This window comes from Embiotoca jacksoni, unplaced genomic scaffold (assembly GCF_022577435.1).
Source record: "Embiotoca jacksoni isolate LCO1_2020_lvr unplaced genomic scaffold, fEmbJac1.0.p SCAF_18, whole genome shotgun sequence".
NCBI lineage: Eukaryota > Metazoa > Chordata > Actinopteri > Embiotocidae > Embiotoca > Embiotoca jacksoni.
The window spans coordinates 2,885,552-2,907,398 of NW_027185318.1; the positions used below are offsets into that span (position 1 = coordinate 2,885,552).

Here is a 21,847-nt window from a genome sequence, read left to right on the forward strand (position 1 = left end):
ATAGATAATCAATCATAGCCAACTGGGCTATACCGGGTGAGTCTTAATGTAGCGTGACGATCAAACTGCTAATGCTGAAATGTTGGTTCACGCCGAGGGAAGAAACCTCAGCCAATAACTTCCATGACATACACAAGTGGACGTCATAACGGTGTCTTTCCGTCTTACCTTCACAATCAGCCGTGTCGGTGTTGAACTTGAAGCCGGCCTCACACAAGCATAAGAAGGAGCCATCAGTATTGACACACTGTCCCTGGTTGCACACATTGTCTTTACTGCATTCATCCACGTCTAAGGTGGACAGACAAATTAAGAGAGATGAGAAGAGAAAGGGTGAGTCCAGTTTGGTTATCGCTAGAAATCCACACATTATATATCATCTGTCTTCATTAAGCCCTCGGGGAGCACCACTCCTTCTTTTTTGTATCACAAAAAAAGTGCAATCAGACGCTTGTCTGACCACAAGATGCATTAGGCCTTTGGATCAGTTAGCGTTATACTGGCAAACAGGAAGCAAAGGAGAAAAAAATAATAACTTCAGCTTTTCAGGCTGAGAACATTTCCCTCAGACTCGCAAAAATTAATAATGAGTGCTACATGCTTGATTAGATGTAGATGGGTGGATAATTGCAGCATTACAACATAACTCGTAAGGTACACTTGGCCCTGAAGTAAAAGGTGGGGGAAGAGGGGAAATTCATCACTGAGGAAAAATCTTCCTTTTCCAACCTTTGATAATCAGATGAACCTCTCTGAGGTAAACATCCATTTGTAAAGATCGAGAAAAAAAGAGAAAGAATTCTCCAGACTTTGAGTAAACACATAAATATGCAATGACTGGATCGTTCTGGAGTAAAGTCAAGGGCTTTAGAGCCTTATTGAAAGGCACATCAAGTCTACGGCTCAACCTGTTGGTCTGGATTAGGCGATCTGCTGACAGTCTTTTATTACACATGTTCTGCTTTTTGCTGAAAGACTGCTCTGGTCAAAGCCAAGCATTGTTTTGGCCTCACCTGACTAAAACCATCTCTCATTCCCACAACCTCTCAGACCCTCATCCTCCCTTCACCTCCCCTTGCAGGCTCATGTCAGAGGGGTCTGGCTTTCATTGTGTCAGCACTGTACACACAATGGCAGACTGCAAGAAAATATATGACAACTGCTGATTTATAGGACAATTAGAGCCAAGTATTTGCTATGGCGGGCAGCCAAAGTACCTGATGCAGGCTGGGCAGTTTGCTCAGAGTCTGTGGACGATATCTTCAAGTGCTGCAAGGCCTGGAACAATGTCCCTGCTCAAGGACTGACCCGAGTTTTCTCCAGTAAAAAATGCCCATTACAGGACAGTGCCAGCGTCGACCTTAAGATTGAATCTACCTGCCTCGTATCATGACAGAAAATTTCACTGCCAGACATCCCACTGTTTACTTAACCTCACCTCTTACTAGCCAGACCCACCAGAAACAACACTGACCCAATCCTGACAACCTCACCAGAGTAATTCCATGTATTTTTACAGTAAACGCTCCAGTTTGTTGAGAAGTCCTCCTTTGTTGATGATCAAGCTACATTTTTTTCCCCCCATCGCTATGACCAGTGGGTCACTGGGTGCGGCTGGAATAACATCAAACTGATGTCCGAGCTGAGAGAGAGTGAGCTAAAACAGTTGATGAGGCCATGGTCCATTACACAGAAAGGCCGGCCTGAGCACCCATGCCAGGGGTCCCAGACTTGACCTCAGCACCCAGTACAGTATGGTGAGAACAGCCTGCCTGCACTGAACGAAGGGACTTGTGCAAGCTAACAAGGTTACTGTAAAATTACTTGAGCAACATGTCCTAAAAAACATTACTACATTATTCGCAACTTGCTCCAATTGTGAGTCCGCCACACCCCGGTACAGAGGGGCCATAAAATCATCTGAATAATGATTTCCCGTTGCTGTTAGTTGTCTTGCTGCAGTGTGTTACTGTTCTGTACCTTGGCAGCCGCTCCTGCCTTCGATGGTGGTATATCCATTAGAACAGATGCAGGAGTAGGAGCCCTCATTGTTCAGGCAGTCTCCTCCTCCACAGATCCCCACGACGGTTAAACACTCGTTGATATCTGTCACATGAAAGCACAAATATACACACTGACAATTGTCTGACAATATTCCAACATGAGGTAGGCCACGAGGAACAGTGAACCACAGTGCACGTGTGTGTATGTGTGTGTGTGTGTGTGTACCTCTGCAGGACGTCCCGTCCACCAGCTCCAGACCAGAGGGACAGGAGCAGCTGTAGGAGCCGGCGGTGTTGGTGCACTGGCCGCCCAGACACATGCTGGCGTCCTCGCATTCATTCACATCTGAATTGACACACGACACAGACGTCACTGGTGTGACACATTCACACCAGCTGTTAATCACTGGGCCTCACTTCGAGTGTTGTCATTAGATGAAGCGCTTCCAGACCACAGTGAGCATGTCAAAAAGAGTCATGCATCATCTGCAGCAGTGAGGAATGACTTACCATCGCAGATCTTACTGCGCTGCAACAGATGACTGGGAAAATGATTGCATAGAGATCATAAATTTTGGTGACCGCAGTAAGCCGCCCGCTGTACCGTACCTTCACATGAGAGCCCGTTGGGTGCCACCGTGAAGCCCGGGTCACAGGCCATGCAGGAGAAGGAGCCGTCTGTGTTGGTGCACACGCCCGTGGGGCAAACACCTGGAGTCTGGCACTCGTCCACGTCTAAGAGACAGAGGGAGACGAAAAGGTTAGCTATGGGTTAGTATTTTAAGCCAAGAGCCCACATTCTGTGCTTCCACTGCCTTATCTGTTGAATATTATTAATAGCAAAGTGTGACTCAGCTTAACGTACCGCCGAACATACAGTAAGCAAAGCCCTCTTTATTAGATCGCACTGACAGTGTTTTATTAAAAAGGGTGGAAAGATAAGTATGTGGGACGGTCAGCGAATCCAAAACAGCAAGCTATTACAGGTGGCGTATAATTACTGTATCTACAAACAGTCACTGGCTCACTGTTATGTGATCACTGCAAATTCCTTGAGATTGTATTTCTAAAGAAGAAAATAGTGCAAGCCATTGTCGAGTGATTGAGATAGCTCCGTTTTGCCTTTGGGTGAACAGAACTGAGTTCAACAGGGCAGAACCGCTGCAGTACATGGACGGCATGGGAGTGGTTGACTTCATTTCAAATTAAGCCTTTAATATTTTTCATGGCATCGGAGACATCCATTAAAATCCTATCAGAGGCTGACTTGGACTTTGTGAAACTTTTCCCCGGCGCAAAGACACATATCAGCGGGGGGAATCTTCCTCTCAGGCTACAGCCACGCTCCCATCGAAAAACACACCGCAGTATTTATGACTAACTGAGGCCACGTTCGAGTCCATTTAAGTGATCATTTCTTTTCTGCTTCCCATGAAGTCATGACAGATTTGGATTCGTCAAAGCAGCCATCACACTGCATTGATCTCATAAATCATGTCCTGACAAATTACTGAGTGCAGTAAAGGCTTAACACATTCCTCTGTTACTGTGGTCTAGTACCTGGTTCAATGCTAACCATAGTAAGCAGGGGGAGAAATACAGAGTTATAGCTTTACCTTCACAGTCATGACCATCCTCAGACAGCTGGAAACCGACTTCGCAGCTCCTGCAGCTGTAAGATCCCGCCGTGTTCAAGCACAGCTGGCCCAGGCACAAGTTACCCACCAAGCACTCATCCACATCTGGACACAAATGCGTGGACACATCATCGCACAGATTACCATCTCTGGCTTCAAATAAATAAAGCCTGCCAGTTGTAATCAGTTAGATGGATAATCACAGGGGTTAGAAATTATAAATGTCGACACCTTTGTCCTTTCAGATGAGCTATCTAGAGAACATTTGCCTGACATCATCTTGTTCTATTTGAAGGCTGGTGTCTCATTGTGTTGAGCAAGGATCAGACGAGTGGTGCCAGAGGCAGAGGATCCAGCTATGATGTGATGTCTAGGAGTATTTTGGAGTTTTGGGCTCAGATGAAGAGACTTTGGTTTCCAAGCTGTCACACCTGATGCTATTTACCTCCAACCTGAACCAGCTGGGAGACTTGCTGAACAAAGCGGCCAAATGGAACCTCAATTAAGGTGTAGAGGCAAGGTCTGGCATGTTTGATATGAAAGCAGAAACTACACTCACCTGAGCTCAGGTATATAAACATAACAAAGCACATTCAGAGCCAAAAGCCTCACCATCACACTGCTGTCCATCCTCTGAGACTCTGAAGCCCGGCTGACAGCTGACACATGTGAAGGAAGCCTCTGTATTTGTACATGTTCCCTGGGGGCACGTGGTGGGCAGCGCGCACTCATCAATATCTGTTGTGAAACAATAAGCACACTTAGACATTCACATCAGATCTCTGTAGCCAAGAATGATCCAAATTCATGATGAATGGGAAGAAGTATTTTCACCTCCAGTGTTGTTTCTGTGATTTTAAGATACGTGTGGTCCTTTTGGATGGGAAGTGTTGAGTGAACTAACCTTCACAAAGTTCCCCGTCATATGACACTCTGTAGCCCGTGGGGCAGTTCTCACAGGTGTAAGAGCCTTCAGAGTTTAGACAGATCCCGTTGGCACAGGTGGACAGAGACTGGCACTCATCAACATCTGGGTGAAACACATGCACACCAGCACAGACATGCATGAACATCGGGATCAAGAATGAATAATATGTGGAAGGAGTGCAGCTTGCACAGCAAAGGGAATTTAATGGTGAATTGAAAAACTGCCCAGACGTGTTGAGTAAGTTTTTACCAGTCGTAACAAAACTAATTCTTACTGAGTGAGAGGCACAGCTGGACAATGAATTTACCTTCACACCTCTGGCGGTCTTGAGACACTCTGTAGCCAGCCTTACATCTGGTGCAAGTGTAGGATCCCTCCGTGTTGGCACACACTCCACCCAGACACAAGTCACCCTGGGCACACTCGTCAACATCTGGAAACGAACAGAACAAATTTGTGTGCAGACAAATCGTCACTATCTACAGGGTCCCTGCAAACTGCAGTTCAATGTAAATCATTAGACAGACAGACGATTTTGTACCTTCACATCTCAGTCCATCAGCAGATGGCCCAGACCCAGGCCTGCAGTTCTGGCAAGTGTAGGAACCTGCAGTGTTGATGCAAATTCCCGCGGGGCAGGCATTACCAGTTGCGCACTCGTTGACATCTAACGAAAAGAAATAATTTGCAGACATTATGCTGCTGTCGAGAGAGCTCCACGAGCGGACAAGCAGTGATGAGTTACACCCAACAGCTCTAGATAATCCTTTGCAGACCTTCACAGGATTTGTCATCTGAGGTGACTTGGTAACCATGGTTACAGGTGCATTTGTGGGTGCCGTCCAGATTGACACAGCGGCCGTGGAGACAGACTCCCGGAAGCACACACTCATCCACATCTGGAGGGGAGATACAGAAGGGGGCGGGTCGGGGGGAGGCCTCAGAAAATAAAGACAACCACTAACTCTTTGTAGATTTTTTTTAATACACCTTCAATGGTACCGCACAGCTTCTGTAGAAACACTGTGGAGAACCATTCACAGAGCTTTTACTTTGATGTGGGCCATTAATAATGTCTGACTGACTTCTGACTGACAGTTACCTTGGCAGACATTGTCTGGGGAGAGTTGGTAACCTTGGAAACAGTTGCACCTATAGGAGCCCTCGGCGTTGACACACCTACCACGACCACACAAGGTTTGGTTCAAGCACTCGTTAACATCTGAGGACAGAAGGAGACGGGAAGGGAACAACATATATGAGACGGGATTAAAATCTTCATTTTAACACATATTGCGTGATTAAAGGATAAATTCCCAGAAAATACAACAAACCTCTCTCCTTTCTCATCACTTTTATGGTATCTTCCTTTGTAAATTAGTTTTTACCGCACATAAAATCTAAAAAATCTGAAGGTACATGTTTTGTGTAGTGTGGGTGAATGTACCATTTCACGAAAGATAAGATGCATAAATAATAATCCGTGGGCTAAATGGGACCAATCCAGAAAAAATAAAAATCAGTATTCAGCACGAAGGGAAACAATTACAGCATCATTAGTGTGCACAATGACTGCAAACAGCAGCCATTCAATTACATCAGTGCACAGAACAAACCTCATTCATGAAGGACTTTTACTATTTGTGGCAGTAGCTGTCTTTTCCACTTCATGAGTCAGAACAGTTGACCCAGGAACCACATTTGTGTAAAACCTCCTGCCGAAACATTGTTTTATGGTGGAATTTACCAAGTGTTAACAATGGCATTTTTTTTTTTTTTTTAAAGTTCGGTGAGTTTGCGTGGAGAGAGAGCAAGTGAAGGAGACATTGACAGAGGAAGGGAATGGTGGTCAGAGGGAGGACGTTGTTGAGGTGATTCTGAGCGCACACAGTGAAAACACTGCGGGAGAGTCACAGACCGGGTTTTGTTCGGCCAGCCGTGGGCATTGCCAGACATCTGTCAGTGTGGCCCGATGCTTTGTTTCTGCAATCATCTGGCATCTCTCAGGCCTCCCCCGATAAGCGCTGGCAAGGGAATGGAGCTGTTTTCTCTATCGCACCAACAATTAGGCTTATCCGCGATTCGGCCAATTGGGCCCAAACTACTGTACTGAGCTACCGTCAATTGACTGAAGCAAATACTGGAACGCCAGCTCTAACGCTGCCTGTTTTATGCGACTCCCACAGCGCCAGACGTATACTGCAGGCCTGTTATGGCTGCCTGTGTGACTGTTAAGAGTAAAAATATTGACCTCCAGTGTTATCCCTCATTTACACAGTTCCTCTAGGTTACTATTTATACACCACGGATTTTACACAGAATGAATAATCTTAGACGGCCGACAAGCAGAAAGTAGCTTAAGTAGTGTTTTCTTTGGAGGCAAGGAAATGGTGACTTTAAACAAGAGCATCAGTCATCAGACTCGCTGAGAAATCGATTATAAAGAACTCAGAAGAACGACGAAAGCTAATTTGCACATTTTCCATCATTCATTTGCTGTGTAAGCTTTTCACATTTCTGGAATACTCACTCCAGGAGCTAAGGTTTCCAAACAAATTAGAGGGGTGCAAGGTCATATGGCGGGGATGTGGTAAGTAACACCAGTCGGGCTGTTATGTAACAGGGCTACGTTCAGGTTAAGAGCTGCTAGCGTGTTGGCTTAAACAAAACACGCACCAACTGTCGTCTGTCGACCATTCGTGTCATCAAATCCAGTCATCCGCAGTGAAAGGTTTACAGTGGAGCACAGACAACATAACGGGTGGGTGAGAAAATTTGTTTGTGTGCCAGGACCTCTTCACAGTGGGGATTTGACCCTCTGACCTTCTCATACATCTCCTTGTAACAGCTCGGTCCTCTCACCGGGCCCAGCAGTGGTAATAAAGCCTCGCTGGCCTCTGCTGGGTCCAACAGTACAGTGGCCAGAGTTCTCCAACAATAATACACTGTTTGTTCAAGACTGTGGCCAAGAGAAAATATTTGGACTCTCCCAAATTGAAGTATTATAAACAATCTTTTTACGGGGGCCAGTGATATCAAAAGATCAGCAATAACACGGTGAATGTGTTTAAACAATATTGGGGATATGCAAGAGACTGCTGGGCGGAGGAGCTGATATATCAGACGTGGAAACGCTGAATGGACAAAGACGCTGGATACTTGTGATGGTCCATGCAATATAGCCATCATCACTGCGGTTTTGAGCCGTCATGTGGGCCCAGAAGTGCTCCACGCAGGACGTAAAACATCCAATATAAAAGTCTTTTGAAGCAAAAACACAATTTATTTTAGAATTTTCATGCACATCAGCAGTCACAGTGTCCCTTTGAGCGAAAAACCGCAACGCTGCAAGTTTAATTCAGCTCATGCTATTTGGTTAACTGTACTGCATCATAAGCTGTCAACGGGTCTTTAACGGTACGGCCTGTTGCCATGGCGCCTTGTATTTTTTCGGGGGGTTTTGGTGATGCCAACCGAGAAAACAGCAGCTACATGTAGGTAAATGTTACCTAATACAGGAAGCTTTTAAAGTGGAAGAGGTAAACTCAGCTTATTTCCATGCAGCGGTTGGAAACACCCTGAGTACTCTGGGTAGTGGTGGTGGGGCTGTGATGGGCTGTGAGGTTGCCTTACCCACACATCTTTCATTCAAAGGCCTGAATCCCGGGCCGCAGTCTTGGCACTGGAAGGAGCCGGGGGTGTTGACGCAGACACCGTTGGGACAGGAGCTGGGATCTCTGCACTCATCTGTATCTGCTCAGGGAGACGGGGAAACAGGGAAATATCATCAGAAAAAACTGTTACGAAGACAATGTTGCTAACACGCATGGAGGAAGCAGGGCGTAAAGCCACAAAGGCTAATATATAAACACAAACAATCCCTCTGTCGTGGAGTGAGCAAAGCTTTCTTCCTGGCTTTGACTGTAGGAAAATACAATAAGGTTTTGTTACTGGGCTTACACATTAATTCATGGCAGCGAACAAATAGGTCTGGCTGGGATCGAGCTGTGTGAGATGTGAACTTGACACTGTGTGCACAGATGATTGTGCGTGCGTGCGAGTCACCTTCGCATAGGCCTCTCCAGGACTTGGCGTAGCCACCGTTGCATTCACAGGTGTAAGATCCCTCTGTGTTGACGCATTCACCATTCTGGCACTTGTTGGGCATACTGCACTCATTAATGTCTGCCAGTGCGAATGAAAACCAAGGAGAACGGAAAAGAAAGTGACTGTTGTGTTCCACAGAATTAATTAGGCCAGGATGCTTTTTAAATGAACGGTGCTGACAGACTAGAACTCGCAGGTCTCTAACAGAGAGAGAGAGTTAACAGCAGCCTGTGTTTCCACTGGAAAGATTAGATTGGGCCGTGTCTCACCTTGACAGAACTTCCTGTTCTGAGTGATCACCTGGCTGTAGCCGCTGTGGCACTGACACATGTAGGAGCCGTAGCTGTTTATGCAGCGGCCCTTTCCTTCACATGCGTCCTCATCACACTCGTTCACATCTTTGATGGGAGACAGAAAGTGAAGCATATTTGCTGTTGCGTTCCACCAAGGGGACACGTACACTTTCAAAACCCTAAACTTTGGAGGCCCTCTGCGACTCAGGCATTCCTCTGTGATGGGCCTGAGCCCAGCCGAGTGCAGCGGAGACTGCGGCCAAGGCCTTTGTGAGGTAAGGGATCACAGCATCGTGTCAGCTCTTTGGATGGCCTGTACGCTGTTGTCAGGCATCACAGAACAGGTCAGCATAAACAAACGGATCCCTTTCATTTTGGCTCACTTGCTTTCTCGAGGCTTCTGTGCTTGTTTAATGACCGGTGCTGAAGACTTGCTTGATGATAGGCAGAGCCGCCGTGGCCCATAGTGTCAGCATAGTGCACCCCCTCGTTCTCCCCCCGTCTTGCTCCATCTATCTCTCACTCCCCATTGTTACTTACCAATGCAGTTTGTCTGCAGCGCACTGAGCTTGAATCCTGGCTCACAGTGACACGTGTAGCCGGTCTGCACAGAAATACATTTCCCACGGCCACATATAGTCGGGATAGAGGCACACTTGTCCATATCTATAAGAAGGCAAAAAGACGTGAACAGTCAGAGAGCAGACGAGAATATTTCTGACCTACGGTTACACAATATTATAGACACTGTAAAAAAAAAAAAATCAAAAAGTGCATTCCAGTAACACATGTTGTTCTCCAGAGGAACCCATCTTGCTGTTTTATAGGTGGAGTCTTGGATGAGCAGACGGGTTTTACAGCTCTGTAGTGTTCTAACAGGTGGTTACAAAGGGTTTAGCAAGAAACAGGTCATGCACAGTAGAGCCTGACATTAGTTTTGTTCTTGTCTTTTTCCATCCAAAAAGAGTGTGGTAAAACAGAGACATGGAGTTTGGCGGCTATTAAGAAAAAAACCACAAAAAAAACCCTGTCACTCTCTATAGGATTACTGTAAATTCTTCTCACTTCCTAAATCACTCTGTCGTTCCTTCTCTCACCGGATCTGTCACCCAAACACACCTTCACCCTGTGCTGCTCTTTCTCCGTTTTTCAGAGCTCTGGCTTCTGTCCACTCGGGATAGCTTCCCCTTCCAAGAGGCACACTCTCTCTTGGTTTCTCGCCCTCTCACCCTCTGTGCAGCGCGGCAGCTTCAAGCCAAATTGGCTCTGAGAAAAAGGGGTCAAACAAAGCTCTCTCCGGCTTTACTTTGGGTAAGCCTGCAAAAATGCCTTTTGAGTCGGCCAGCAATCGACAGAGAGCAGAAAAAATGGAGTTGAACTCTGTGCTGCTCTTTTGTAAAGTAGTCCTACAGCTCCTTGCTCACCTTACAGTTGTATCCTATGACGATAGATATATTTTCCAGTACTGGTACTTTCAATGTACCTGAGTCTATGGAGGTTGTTTCCCTTGAGTCTGGACTCAGGTTGATGCTCGGGGAGTTCGAGGAGTCTGGAGAAGTCTCTAAAAAGAGGGATAAAGTGGATCATGAGGTATAAATGAGAGAACCACCTAACACACAGCCTCGGGCTCTAAAAACAAGACACTGCTTGTTTTCCCAACCCCCAGTGCCTCAGCTGCCATTTATTGTTCACCGATATAAATACGAGATGCTCTTTTTTTTCCCTCAGGCTAAAAACATTACAAAGACCGAAATAAATGGAGTAGACTCGTTGAATGTTGTCAACCTTCAGACTTTAACGTCAATGTTTTCCCTGGCGTGAGGGCAAAGCAGACGGGGATTGAGACTGCCACCGCTGTGTGGGAGCAATTTTTGGAAATCACATCACATGTCTGTGCCTGACCAAAAACCGCTATTGGCCCACGAGCTTAGAGATGCCAAATCAAACCGCAACAGGGATTAAACAACAGTGGTGAGGCACTTGTTCAACAAGCAGTGTTGTGTGATCTGCATGAGTGAAGCCAAGTAGAAAAAAAATACCTGGATGTTTCAGTGGTGAGTCAGTCACAACAGCTGGCTGGAGAACAAGCAAATATTACTTGTCAGAAAAAGATTTGGGTTACATTTTTCATCACCATATTCACGTTCATATAGTACGTCAGTTCTGTGCTAATTAGGTGCGTGTATCTACCAAAATGTGGTCTGAATAAGTTATATAATCATAACAAACCCCCCAGCTGAGATACCTAGAGCGTATCGTTGTAAGAAAAACATTTCAAAAGCATGTGCCAAGAGGTTGACAGGGAGGGAGAACTTACCGGGCTCAGAATTTCCACATCTGCCACAAGACATAAAAAAAAAAAGAGGAAATGTTTGTCAGTAGCGAAACCCATGTTCCCTTTAGGCACTTGACCCGCAGCTTTGGAGGTCTTTATATCTAGTAAAACAAACCTGACGACACGTATTTTTTGAGCCAGACAAAAAAAAAAGTTGTGTCTGAGAAGTGTTGCAGACAAGTGGCCAGGGAAAAGAAAGACAAGGAACTAGACATCTCTGATAATGAAGACAAAAATCCCACAATATCAGTAAAATTGTCTCACATGAATCAAAATGTCGTGGCATTGCCAATAAAGTATCTCACAAGCATTAAATCAAGAAGATCCATTCAGAGAAAATCCACAGGATTTAGATGTATGTAGATGTGTGAAGCTCACAGGGGTTTCGTCTTGACGGATGGGTGGGTGGGTGGGGGGGGCAGGAATAAAGTGTGTTCAGTGTTGAATCAAGCATTTATTTATGGGGATCAAAATCTCCTGTTGATGTTTGGATTCTCACAAAAGTGGTAATCCATTGACATCCTGTAGGAAAAAAAAAAATCCTGTCGTGTTATCATTCAGCTTCCCTGCACTGTTTATGGTAAAAATATTCAAGCAGTAAAGTGAATCCCATGTTTGGGTAATTCCATGGTCTGAGTGCAAAATATGTACAGGGCATTCAGCAGCAACAACTACTCATCTCTTTATCGTTCAGACTAAACATTTGAATGTACCAAACATCTCACCCTCTGGCTGCCTGGGTGTTTCTCTGGCTGCATGGGAGGGATGCTGCGGAGTCAGAGGGTGTTGGGGCGCCTGTGGTGTCTGCGGGTAGCTGGGGTAGTGAGGCCTGCTGGGCTGCGGCAGTGAAGGCTGAGAGGATGGAAACTGAGGGTGAGCTGGGCTCTGCTCCTCCAACTGCACTCCTGTTCTCTGCAGCTCATCGTCCTCCAGCTGCCGGAAAGAAATCTGCACGTCGGAGCGCGAGTACGTGTATCCGTGACCGGCTGGGCAGATCTCCTTGAAGTGGTCTGTGGGAGAGGAAACACAGGCGCAAAAACAATAAGCGGGAGAAAACATAAATATATCATTAAACGCTGACATATCACATCTCTGTTATGATGAGCTGCACTGTGCTGTGAATGAGGAGAGTGGGTTTCTGTGCTGCAGAGCGAGTGAGGCCGGTGGCAGCTGTCACAGGGGGCTACCAGCGAGGGGATTTTCTAAGATGGTGGTGTGTGTGTGTGTGTGTGGGGGGGTATCTGCACACTCAAACAAACAGACACAACCATGCCAGTGGGGGAAGTAGTGGATCATGTAATACTGACTGACCTTTGAACTCTTTAGTGTAGAGAGGTGTGAGTGAGAGGCTAATGGAGGATTGGCTGGCTAGATGAAAGGAGGGAGACTGCACCTCTTTGTGTCCGAGTCCAACAAACCTCAGCGATGGTGAATCCATTACAAGTGAAAAGTGCCGTGTCCCCTACCTGACCTGAAAGCAGCAAGTCTACGCCAAAATAGTCTGGAATAGAGATATGAGTAATGACAGATATGTGGTTGCTGTAAATGCAGGAAACGTGGATATGAGAGGCTACTGAATGATGAATTTAAAGTGGAGGGAAATGGGCCTATATATGATCAGGAGCCACATCAGAGGATCTGGGGTAAATATGGAACGAAGCTCAATGGGCTCCTGTTACCGGGTCCCAAGTAATGGGCCTGGTTGCTTTGTTCAGAACGTGGCTCTAACAGCTTGTCAAGCCATACCAAAGCCAGCGTCCATAATAATCAGAGGCTGTTTGTCTGTGTACTGTGTCAGTCCGGACTGAGCCGCAACACGGAGGTCGGTGTCTGTGATATCTGATCTATGACAATCCCCATGAATCACTGGCCAGTACAGACACTCCACAAAACCAGCTTGTTTCTCTCAGAGACTTTGAAGATTAGATCAGGATGCAAAAAAGGAAAGATGACAACTACTTCCCATGTTTCACTTGGCTAAGCTATGTATTTCTGCTGTGAAGCTTTGCCGGCCTATTAGTGGGGTTTCTCTCTGAGGGTTGGAGTGATAACACAAGCCCGACTCCCACTATTATGTAGCCTCCAAAATATGAAAACTGTTATGTTTCTGGTCCTTTTCCACTCCAAACACATCGGGTTATTTTGAACTGCTTTACACGCCTGGCAGAAAGCAGACCAGAGACCGAATGGTAAATATTCTTTGCCTGTGCTTTCACTATCATTTCTAGCTCTTGCATATGATCACATGTGGCATTTTATATGTGCAAAAACATTTAACCCGGCACCGAGTTTTTCAGCAAGTGCAGTAAAACCAGAAATGGATGTTCTGCAGATTGAGTACAGGATCCTTCTTCGGAACGGACTGAGCAGCAGTGCAGGGTAGCGTTTGGGGCCGTACCTGATCCTGGAAGAGGACAGCGCTCACACGTGATGCCCCAGGCCTTGCCCACCCGGCTGCAGCAGCATATCTGCTTGGTGAGGTGGTTGGCGAGCGGCAGAGAGCATGTGCCTGCTGAAACTGACCGGTAGCACGAGTCCCTCTGGTCAGACACCGCTTTGTCCGCTGGAAGAGAAGTCAGCACATCCGTCATATTCCAATACAGTAAACACGAAAGTGGCTTTAAATTATATGCGTTATAATTCAACACACTTACAGACACAGTGGCTCCTGGCAGCGTCCAACATGAAGCCTGTTTTACATGTGCACCTGTAGCTTCCTTTGGTGTTGAGACATTCGGCGTTCTTACATATTCCAGGCAACAGGCACTCGTTGATGTCTGTGAAATATGGTGCTCGTCAGTCACACAATATCTAGTACTTGAGATCATGTTTTTCCCCTTAAAAGAAAATATTTTGGAACAGCCACTGAACTCCTGAACCAAACTTGGTACATTTATTAGTATCAACTTTAGTGCACTGCATTTTACATTGAGTATGCAAAGATTCCATGCCTGCAGACCAGCAGAGATGATGTAAGTCTTTTAGAAATCATTTACGACTATAACGTTGTCAAAAAAACGCAATAGATCATGTTGTCATAACCATTCGCTGCTGAGGGGTGACGAAACATGGAAAGGTTACACAATTGTAATAAAAGTGAGGAGTGATGACAAGAGGGAAACATGAGCAATGAATTGGACCAGCATAAAACAAAACACACTAAAAAATACAGTGTCTTTTTGAGTATGAAATATTTTGTTGTAGAAATGCCTACAAGAAATCACCGATTCTTTTTTAGATTAGCATCTTCCTCGGCATCTTTCCTTTAGAGTGTCCAATAAGGTCACAGCATCCTCAGCCTACGTCAATAAGCGTAAGTCATGGAGAGGTTTTTCCCTCCATGTGTTGGGAGCGATACAATGGCCTGTGGAGTCTGCCTTCTGCTCCAACAGCTCCTGAGTCACAAAGCCAAACGGAGGCGAGCGAGCCAGTTCAAGTGCCAGCCAGGAACATAGGGGGACATATCTGAGGCGCTTAGTCATTCGATCACACTGGGACCAGGAGAAGTTTGTTGTTCTACCATGTTAAACAAAGAGTACACCATTAGGTCTTTTCCCATTGCTTTGATGACTGGAACCCGACAGCCTGCCACCACAGATTTTCCCAATTCTAATTAATCTGCTCTTGTTTTGTTGTTTTGCTTCCTGCTGGAAAAAGTGAGTTTATAAATGGATTCTGTGGACTGAAAAAAATCCAACGAATGCCTCATTGTTCCTTTTGTTTGTTTTTTTTTCCTTTCTATCTCCGTTGTTTTTCCGTTTCTCTTTGCACTTTTCCATCTCTGCGTAGTTCTGAAGCGAAGCCCTTACAATGATGACGCCTGCAGCTTCTATCATAGGACAACATAAACAAGTCTGTGTTTCCGTTAGCGAAAGCAACCTGTTTGGATGAGTAAGGATGAGGCACAGACTGTGAAGACAATAAAGCATACCGCAGATGCCATGCCTGGCCACACCAAAACTCTCAGTTTACGCTCTGGAACAACAAACTTGTGTTTGCAGGTACTGCGGTGACTCGGTTTCAGCAGCATCTGGTCAGAGTTCAGGTCAGCGATGGGCTCAGCCTTCATCACATGGGGTCTTTAATCCATGGTCCGGTAAGAGTCCCAGATTAGTGCTATTGTTACAGTCTGCTGCTGGGTTGATTGGGATTGAAACTGACTTCCATGACAACCTGTCATGACCAGCACTAATCTCAACATCTATTTTGAATTCATGCTCGGTTGCTCTCATTGACAAATGGCGCTTGTGGTAAGAACTCACATGTATCAACAGCTTTCATCAAGGTTGTTTTTATAGTCTAATGATAGATAATGATGTATGACAGTCTGCTGCGACCTTACACGACCTTGGCTCCTCTTGACTTCTGGAAAATCCAAGATTCACATAAAACACCTGCAGAAATATTAATGGTAAATTGGCAGCATCGCTCTTTATTATGTATCGGCTGATATGGGTAAAGATAGTACCTTAGGACTTCTTTGGAAGTCTCAAACCAGACATGGGTTATGGTGCCAGAATGCATCCATTTAGAGAAATGAATGCACTCAAATATAGCCAAAGTTATTACTGGGAAAAGAAAGTTTTCTCAGGCACATTCCTACTGATATATGGAAGTCTTAACCTGTTGACCCAGGCAACATTCAAGATGATGAATGTCAAATGTCAGTGTTTTAAAATTGTGAGCATCCTTTATTAACTTAATCCAAAATGTCAAAAGTTATGTAAGACTTCCATCATCTCTTCTTTGAAGTGGCGTATGAGTAATATAACCTGCTCCCAGCACCAGTTTACCACCCACAACAGAGCCTGCACATGCATCTCTGTGGGGCCTTTCATCCAACAAGCACAGTTACAAACGGCCAATTGAGCTGACCTCATTTCTGAGAAGCAGCTTCTGAAGATAAGGAGTTATCTCTGAAGTCAAAGATGTGAGTATGGCTCTGACGGGGCATCTTATCATCCTGTAGTGAGGACGTCGGTGACCGAAAGGGTCAGCGTTAAATCAGGCCTAAAGCAGAATATGAGACAAGCGCCGCTCTGTTCCAATAAAACACAAGCAGCTCAGAAGAGCGAGTTGAGCGAGCTGGACATCATCCTGATAATAATGTCAAAACCCCAGAAAAATCTGATTTCTCCTTCTTGGCAGTTGGTGCGAGACCTGAAATTAGAAATCATTTTTGGGGATGGAGCAGCAGCTGAGTGGGACTTTAAAGCGCTCCAGTAAATATTGTGGGTAACTGTCAGCTTTGCTTTTTTGGAACTCAAAAAAGGAGCAACTGAAAAAGAGAGAAACATCTTGAAACGATCATGAAAGAAAAGCAGGAATAATAGAAAGATAAATTTCCACATTTGTTGGCCGGTTGACACATTATTGGAAAATAAGTGCGTCCTTGTCCACAGGTCTTTGCTGTATTAAAAATGTTGCCCTACTCAATCATTACCTGAAAACATCAATGAGCCAATAATTCTGCGGAGAAACACGTTGAACTTGCTGAACCAGTGGACGAGGCCTGTTATAGAGGTAGCTGTCCACTGGACCGTTATGTTGTTATACTCCAGGCTTCAGTAAGCATTGGCCTTTGGATTATGACACTATTAATCAAGTCAGTGACACAGCTCCAAGTAGACTGTCAGAAAAGCTGCATTTTGTTACTCGACGTGTCAACATCAGTTGTCAGTCTTGTGCGCAGATCAAGCTGTGCATTTTTTCTGGTGACTTTCAGCCTAGTTTATTTGTTCGTGTCGATTAATTCCAACGCTGTGTACTAACACCAACAACAAATATAAATGGTCCGAATTCTTCAGCAGGAGATCGTCTACAGAGTTGACACTGTGGGTGGTTATTTCCTCTTGAACCGACGGCCAGCTGACAAATTGCCACCCCATGGGACGCTGCAGTGGAGGAAACACAGTGTGTATGTCCAGGAACGTTGCATTTGTTTTGGTCGGGAACGCAGGCGGTCATACTGAATTTCTGAAGCCGTCGCTTTTTGGAGTTTAGAGCAACAAACTCCCTCACAAATACTCAAAGATCCACATTTACCATGTGATAGTGGTCTGCTGTACCATTCTCTACTCACAACCTCAAGACCAATTAAAACAGCAGCCCCAGGTGCTTATTGGCTGCTGAACTCTGACCCTGGGCCAAGCCTAATTGTAGTCTTGACCTGGTTCCCATAGGAGCCAGATGTACAGCAAGGAGTAGTACTTTTATAGAGGTCCACTGGGATGTATGTATGCATGGAAACATCTGGGTAGTATGTTTTTATCATATCCATGACATTATTTTTAATAGTTTGTGTGATGGATAAACTACCCATTAAAATATGCAGAGGGTTAAATCACGATGCCAGTCAGAAACCAGTAAAACTACTTCTTCAATGTATTTTCGAGCTTACCTTGACAGTGTGTGAGGTTCATTCTTTTAAAACCCTTGGAGCATTCCACTTGTCCATTTGCGATCACCGCATACGCTGCAAACAGAAAGAGAAAGCAGCGTTTTAGAGGAGCTGAGTGATCTTCGAGAGCCGTGCCTCTCTGTCACAAAGCGTTGCATTCATCGCAGAGGGAGAAGAGGAGCGCCGCTTTTGGAGGGGACCATATAACTTACAGATGTGAGCATCTCGGCGAGGGGAAAAATGACGGGGGACCCACAACTGGGCCTCGTGGGACTCCAGAGTGAGTGCATGGAAATGGATCCCCATCAACCACATTTATAAGATAGCGCTGCCATCCAGCAGAATGTAAGGATAACACTCGACGTCATTTATAATCATATTACCTATAACTCCTCATCCCCCGGGGACAGATGAAGGAAGTGCTTATATCATAAATATGTTGAGGAAGCCTACGTGACAGCCCTGACCTCCATCACCAACCACAGTGCAAATCTACTTAAACATGAGCCTAATGCTTTAACTGTGCACACTAGGAATGACGATTAATGTACGTCTCGCAGGAAAGTGATTGGCCAAGACTTCTTTTTGCTTGTTTTGCCAATGCAATAAAAATCATATGGTGTGTGTGCTTCAGGTGTGTATGTTAGAGGTTCACAGAAGTGTTGCAGTAAATAACACAGTGTGTCTGTTCACGCTGCGGTGCAGCCAGACTGTCATTACTCATTCGGCACCCAGTCAAGCCCCTGCATGCTTCATTAAATGTACACAAGGGTCAATGTGACCATCATATGGCAGAGGGAAAGTCTGCTTGTGTTTGAATCTGTGTGTCTGTGTGTTTGACAGAACGGGAGATAGAGCGAGTTTGTTTGAATTTCTATACATTTCTCAGCAGAGACAGAGCGATTATTGGTAACAGATCTTTCCATGACATAAACTGCGATGACAGGTTTCTCCGCACATCACGTTGAAAGGAGAAGATCGAACTTCTGATTTTGGAGTGAAAAATGTGTGTTTGGGTGAGGAGAGCTGTTAAGAATAATGACACGCATGTTAGCATGACGGAATCGTTTCTCGCTGTTATAGTCTGTTCAGATTACAGTCACAACAGAATCGTACAGCTCAGAGCCGTGATGGTAGAACTTTGCTTTACAAAAGTTCCTAATCAAGAAAGCCGCGATTCTGATTTTCACGCTGGAAAAGTGTTGCCTTTGCCAAGATTTGGAAAAAAAAAAATTGTGTGACATATGTACAACAAACTTTTTTATGTCTCCACTCAAGGGGGCTTTTTAAAGTCATGAACATGAATAGGAATTTTACTGTTAAAAACTATGAAACAGGATTTGATAATTGAAAGCATATAATATACAGTACTGTATACATTCTTTTTTATTCACGTCATTGTCAAGGGAGTGAAAACAAAAAGAGAGAGAAATCATGTATGCGAAATTCCCCGCACACAAAAAAAGAAGAACGGACTCACACAATCGCATTAGAAAATACTATTTCAACAAACTAATGCATTGCTTTGACTCGTAGAGGTGAAACAGAGGTGACTCGAGCCAGAAACGAATGCATCGCCGCCTGACAGCAAAGACAACACATCTCTTCCCCTTGCAGAGGTTTTTGGGAAAAGGAGAAAAGTAATTTCATTGTGTTTGTGACCGCAGCTCATGCAAACCAAAGTAAAGTACACCATAAACATTCAGGGGTCTACTTTAATGATCTAAACACACGGTCTGAAGTGCATAATGGCGTCTTCGAATCCACTTTTGCTATTTTAACGGCAGATAATCTGCTCAACGTAGGGCACATAGACTGTATGTAAAAGTCGACATATCTTCAAGCTCCAAAAAGCTGTGTTTTTGTTTGATTGACAGGCCTGTGTCTCATTCCCATTAAAAGCTTTCTTCAAGATCGCAATGCGCCAACATGGCTGATCGCACCTCATTTTAAGACGAACACGCCCAAAAGTGCTCAGATGGGCCCAAGTACTTAAACAGCTCAGAAGCTCAGTCATTAATGTTCTGTAAAGTTAACTGTACAGAATTACATACTGTGTTGTTTGAGGTTTAAAACATCAACACGGTATTCCTGTCAACCATAAAAAAAAAAAAAACAACAGCAATCAGTCATGAGTTTGTGTCATTTTCCCAGGAGTGACTGGAATTTGTGTCGCATGGAGGTTTTCTGGGAACAAGGTCTGAAGGCTGAGGTTTGTTTTGGTCCTGCTGTGATCCAGTCGACCAGGCAGGGTCAATGTACCTGAGGGTTGACAGAGCAGAAGTGGGTCAGCATGAAGGGGGCAACGAGAAAAAGGGGGGAACTGTGTCAGAGCGACGCCCCTGTTCCAGTCTGCCCACCTCCTCATCTTCCTCCACACCCTCCTAATCCCCCTCCAAACTTTCTGAGTAATGAGCTGTTGTGGTAGGGCGGCGGGCACGTCCTCCTGCAGCGCTGGGATCAGGGAAAGTCTGGCCTGAGTGACAGCAGGGCGCACATGCCAAGGAAAGCCCAGTGGGGGAGGTCCAGGAGTCTCAATAAAGCTTATTAGTGGGGAGAAGAAGACTTCTGCAGCCGGTAACCGCTCCAACATGAATCTCTGAGACACTTCACGTCAAATGTGTTAAAATGGCTTCAGAGAAAAGGTACAGAAGTTACGTAAGTCTTGAGTAGCCCTAAAACATAATGATTCCATATGTACCAGACACATTTACTGTATATGTTCATAAAACTTTATTTGCAAAAAGGATCTAATTTGGCAGGTTGTACTCTCCCTAATATCCGCCCTGGATCTAAAAATGCTTACTATCAGAGTTCATTTCAATAGAGGTTTATTGTTCCCTCAGAGCGATTTAACTTTAAAAAAAAACAAAAAAAACAGCTGCTGAAACTCGGCATACAGAGGTTGACAACGACTTGCCTAATTACTGATTGCCTGCTGTTATTATAGTATACAGAGGGTTTTGGGCATTTGATTAAAAACAATACTGGAGCAAAGCTAAAGATAAACTGCTGTAGTTGAGTCCTGCTGCTGCACCTTCTGATTATTTACCTCAAGGAAAGACACTCATCACTGAGACCTAAAAATCAGAGACAATTTGGAAATGGAATTTTCATTTTTACAAAATAAGCAAACAATGATGGTGTCCTTAGAGGAGTTAATGACTTGCCAGTTCCCATGCTTGCTGCTACAATCATTTGTGTAGAAAATATAGGGCTACACAGGCAGTGGCTTGCAAGAGTGAGCTCAAGCTGCGCATCATTAGTGTCACCCTTGGTTACAAAGACTGTAGAGCCAGACTTGTCTGTATCCACAGAGCCTACAGACAAAAACCTTCCAATTGTCGTCTATCCATTTTGCCCTGCTCAACAAAAGACTTTGTCACCCCTCACTAATTTATTGTCCGCCTCCATTCAATTGTGTTGTGCATTCCACTGGCAGTCATTCAATAATATTTGCTGAAATTCCCCAATCTGATAGTATAATTCAAATTCCTTAAAGTGTCCTGGAGGCTGATGCGGTTCTAACTGAAATCTGAGTGAATCCCTTAAGTCTCTTTTTTGATATGAAAGTTAAATTTGCTCTGCTGGGTATTCAAATGAAAAGACAGCTCATGCAAAATCAGAAAGTAGGAAAAGAGAGACAGAGGCAGAGGAGAGTTTAGAGTCAGTTGGGTTCCTCAGCTGTACAGAAATCTTTAATTGCAAAATTTTTGTACAATCACTCTGTAGACCACCCGGCCTGCAGGCTGTTCTTCTAAGACGATTAAGTGGTCTGGTCCATCAATCACAAGGCCCTTCGGTGCCCCTCGCCAGCTTCTCCAGGGAGTTGCCTGGGAGGCAACCTCAGCGTTGGGCTTCTCTACTTAACCGGGTGGAAAACCTGAGAATGTGTCGGAGACATAAGAGAGGAGGGATGGATGCCATCCACAGGACACACACAGGAGACAGTCTTCCTTTCCATTCCATTGGGGGCCGCTCTTTAGGAAAACAAGCAACACCAAAGCCAAAGACTTCCGCGGGATCCTTCCCAGCAATTTACTTTCTGACATGCTGCCACAGGACAAACTGGTGCCGCTGAGAGAAGACCAGGAGCAAAGAGATCTCTTTAATCACCATTTCAGGTCTCTTGAGTCTCTTCAAT

The 21,847-nt window shown here is 45.0% G+C and overlaps 1 protein-coding gene across 2 annotated transcripts in view; it reads right to left on the reverse strand.

The window, feature by feature from the left end:
• Positions 1-21,847, reverse strand: part of LOC138199837 (latent-transforming growth factor beta-binding protein 2-like) — an 81,228-nt gene that overhangs the window by 16,927 nt on the left and 42,454 nt on the right. The window contains exons 9-30 of one of the 2 annotated variants that reach the window (XM_069152071.1): positions 17,704-17,778; positions 13,958-14,080; positions 13,702-13,866; positions 12,029-12,313; positions 11,286-11,305; positions 11,008-11,044; positions 10,452-10,529; positions 9,509-9,634; positions 8,945-9,073; positions 8,634-8,753; positions 8,202-8,321; positions 5,671-5,790; positions 5,345-5,467; positions 5,110-5,235; positions 4,876-5,001; positions 4,545-4,670; positions 4,253-4,378; positions 3,620-3,745; positions 2,613-2,738; positions 2,230-2,349; positions 1,981-2,106; positions 169-291 (exon numbers count right to left, since the gene is read on the reverse strand). In XM_069152071.1, coding sequence (XP_069008172.1) covers positions 169-291; positions 1,981-2,106; positions 2,230-2,349; positions 2,613-2,738; positions 3,620-3,745; positions 4,253-4,378; positions 4,545-4,670; positions 4,876-5,001; positions 5,110-5,235; positions 5,345-5,467; positions 5,671-5,790; positions 8,202-8,321; positions 8,634-8,753; positions 8,945-9,073; positions 9,509-9,634; positions 10,452-10,529; positions 11,008-11,044; positions 11,286-11,305; positions 12,029-12,313; positions 13,702-13,866; positions 13,958-14,080; positions 17,704-17,778 — 2,646 coding nt within the window. Of the gene's footprint in view, positions 1-168; positions 292-1,980; positions 2,107-2,229; positions 2,377-2,612; positions 2,739-3,619; positions 3,746-4,252; positions 4,379-4,544; positions 4,671-4,875; positions 5,002-5,109; positions 5,236-5,344; positions 5,468-5,670; positions 5,791-8,201; positions 8,322-8,633; positions 8,754-8,944; positions 9,074-9,508; positions 9,635-10,451; positions 10,530-11,007; positions 11,045-11,285; positions 11,306-12,028; positions 12,314-13,701; positions 13,867-13,957; positions 14,081-17,703; positions 17,779-21,847 lie in introns of both variants that reach the window. The other variant, XM_069152070.1, reaches the window with a different exon arrangement.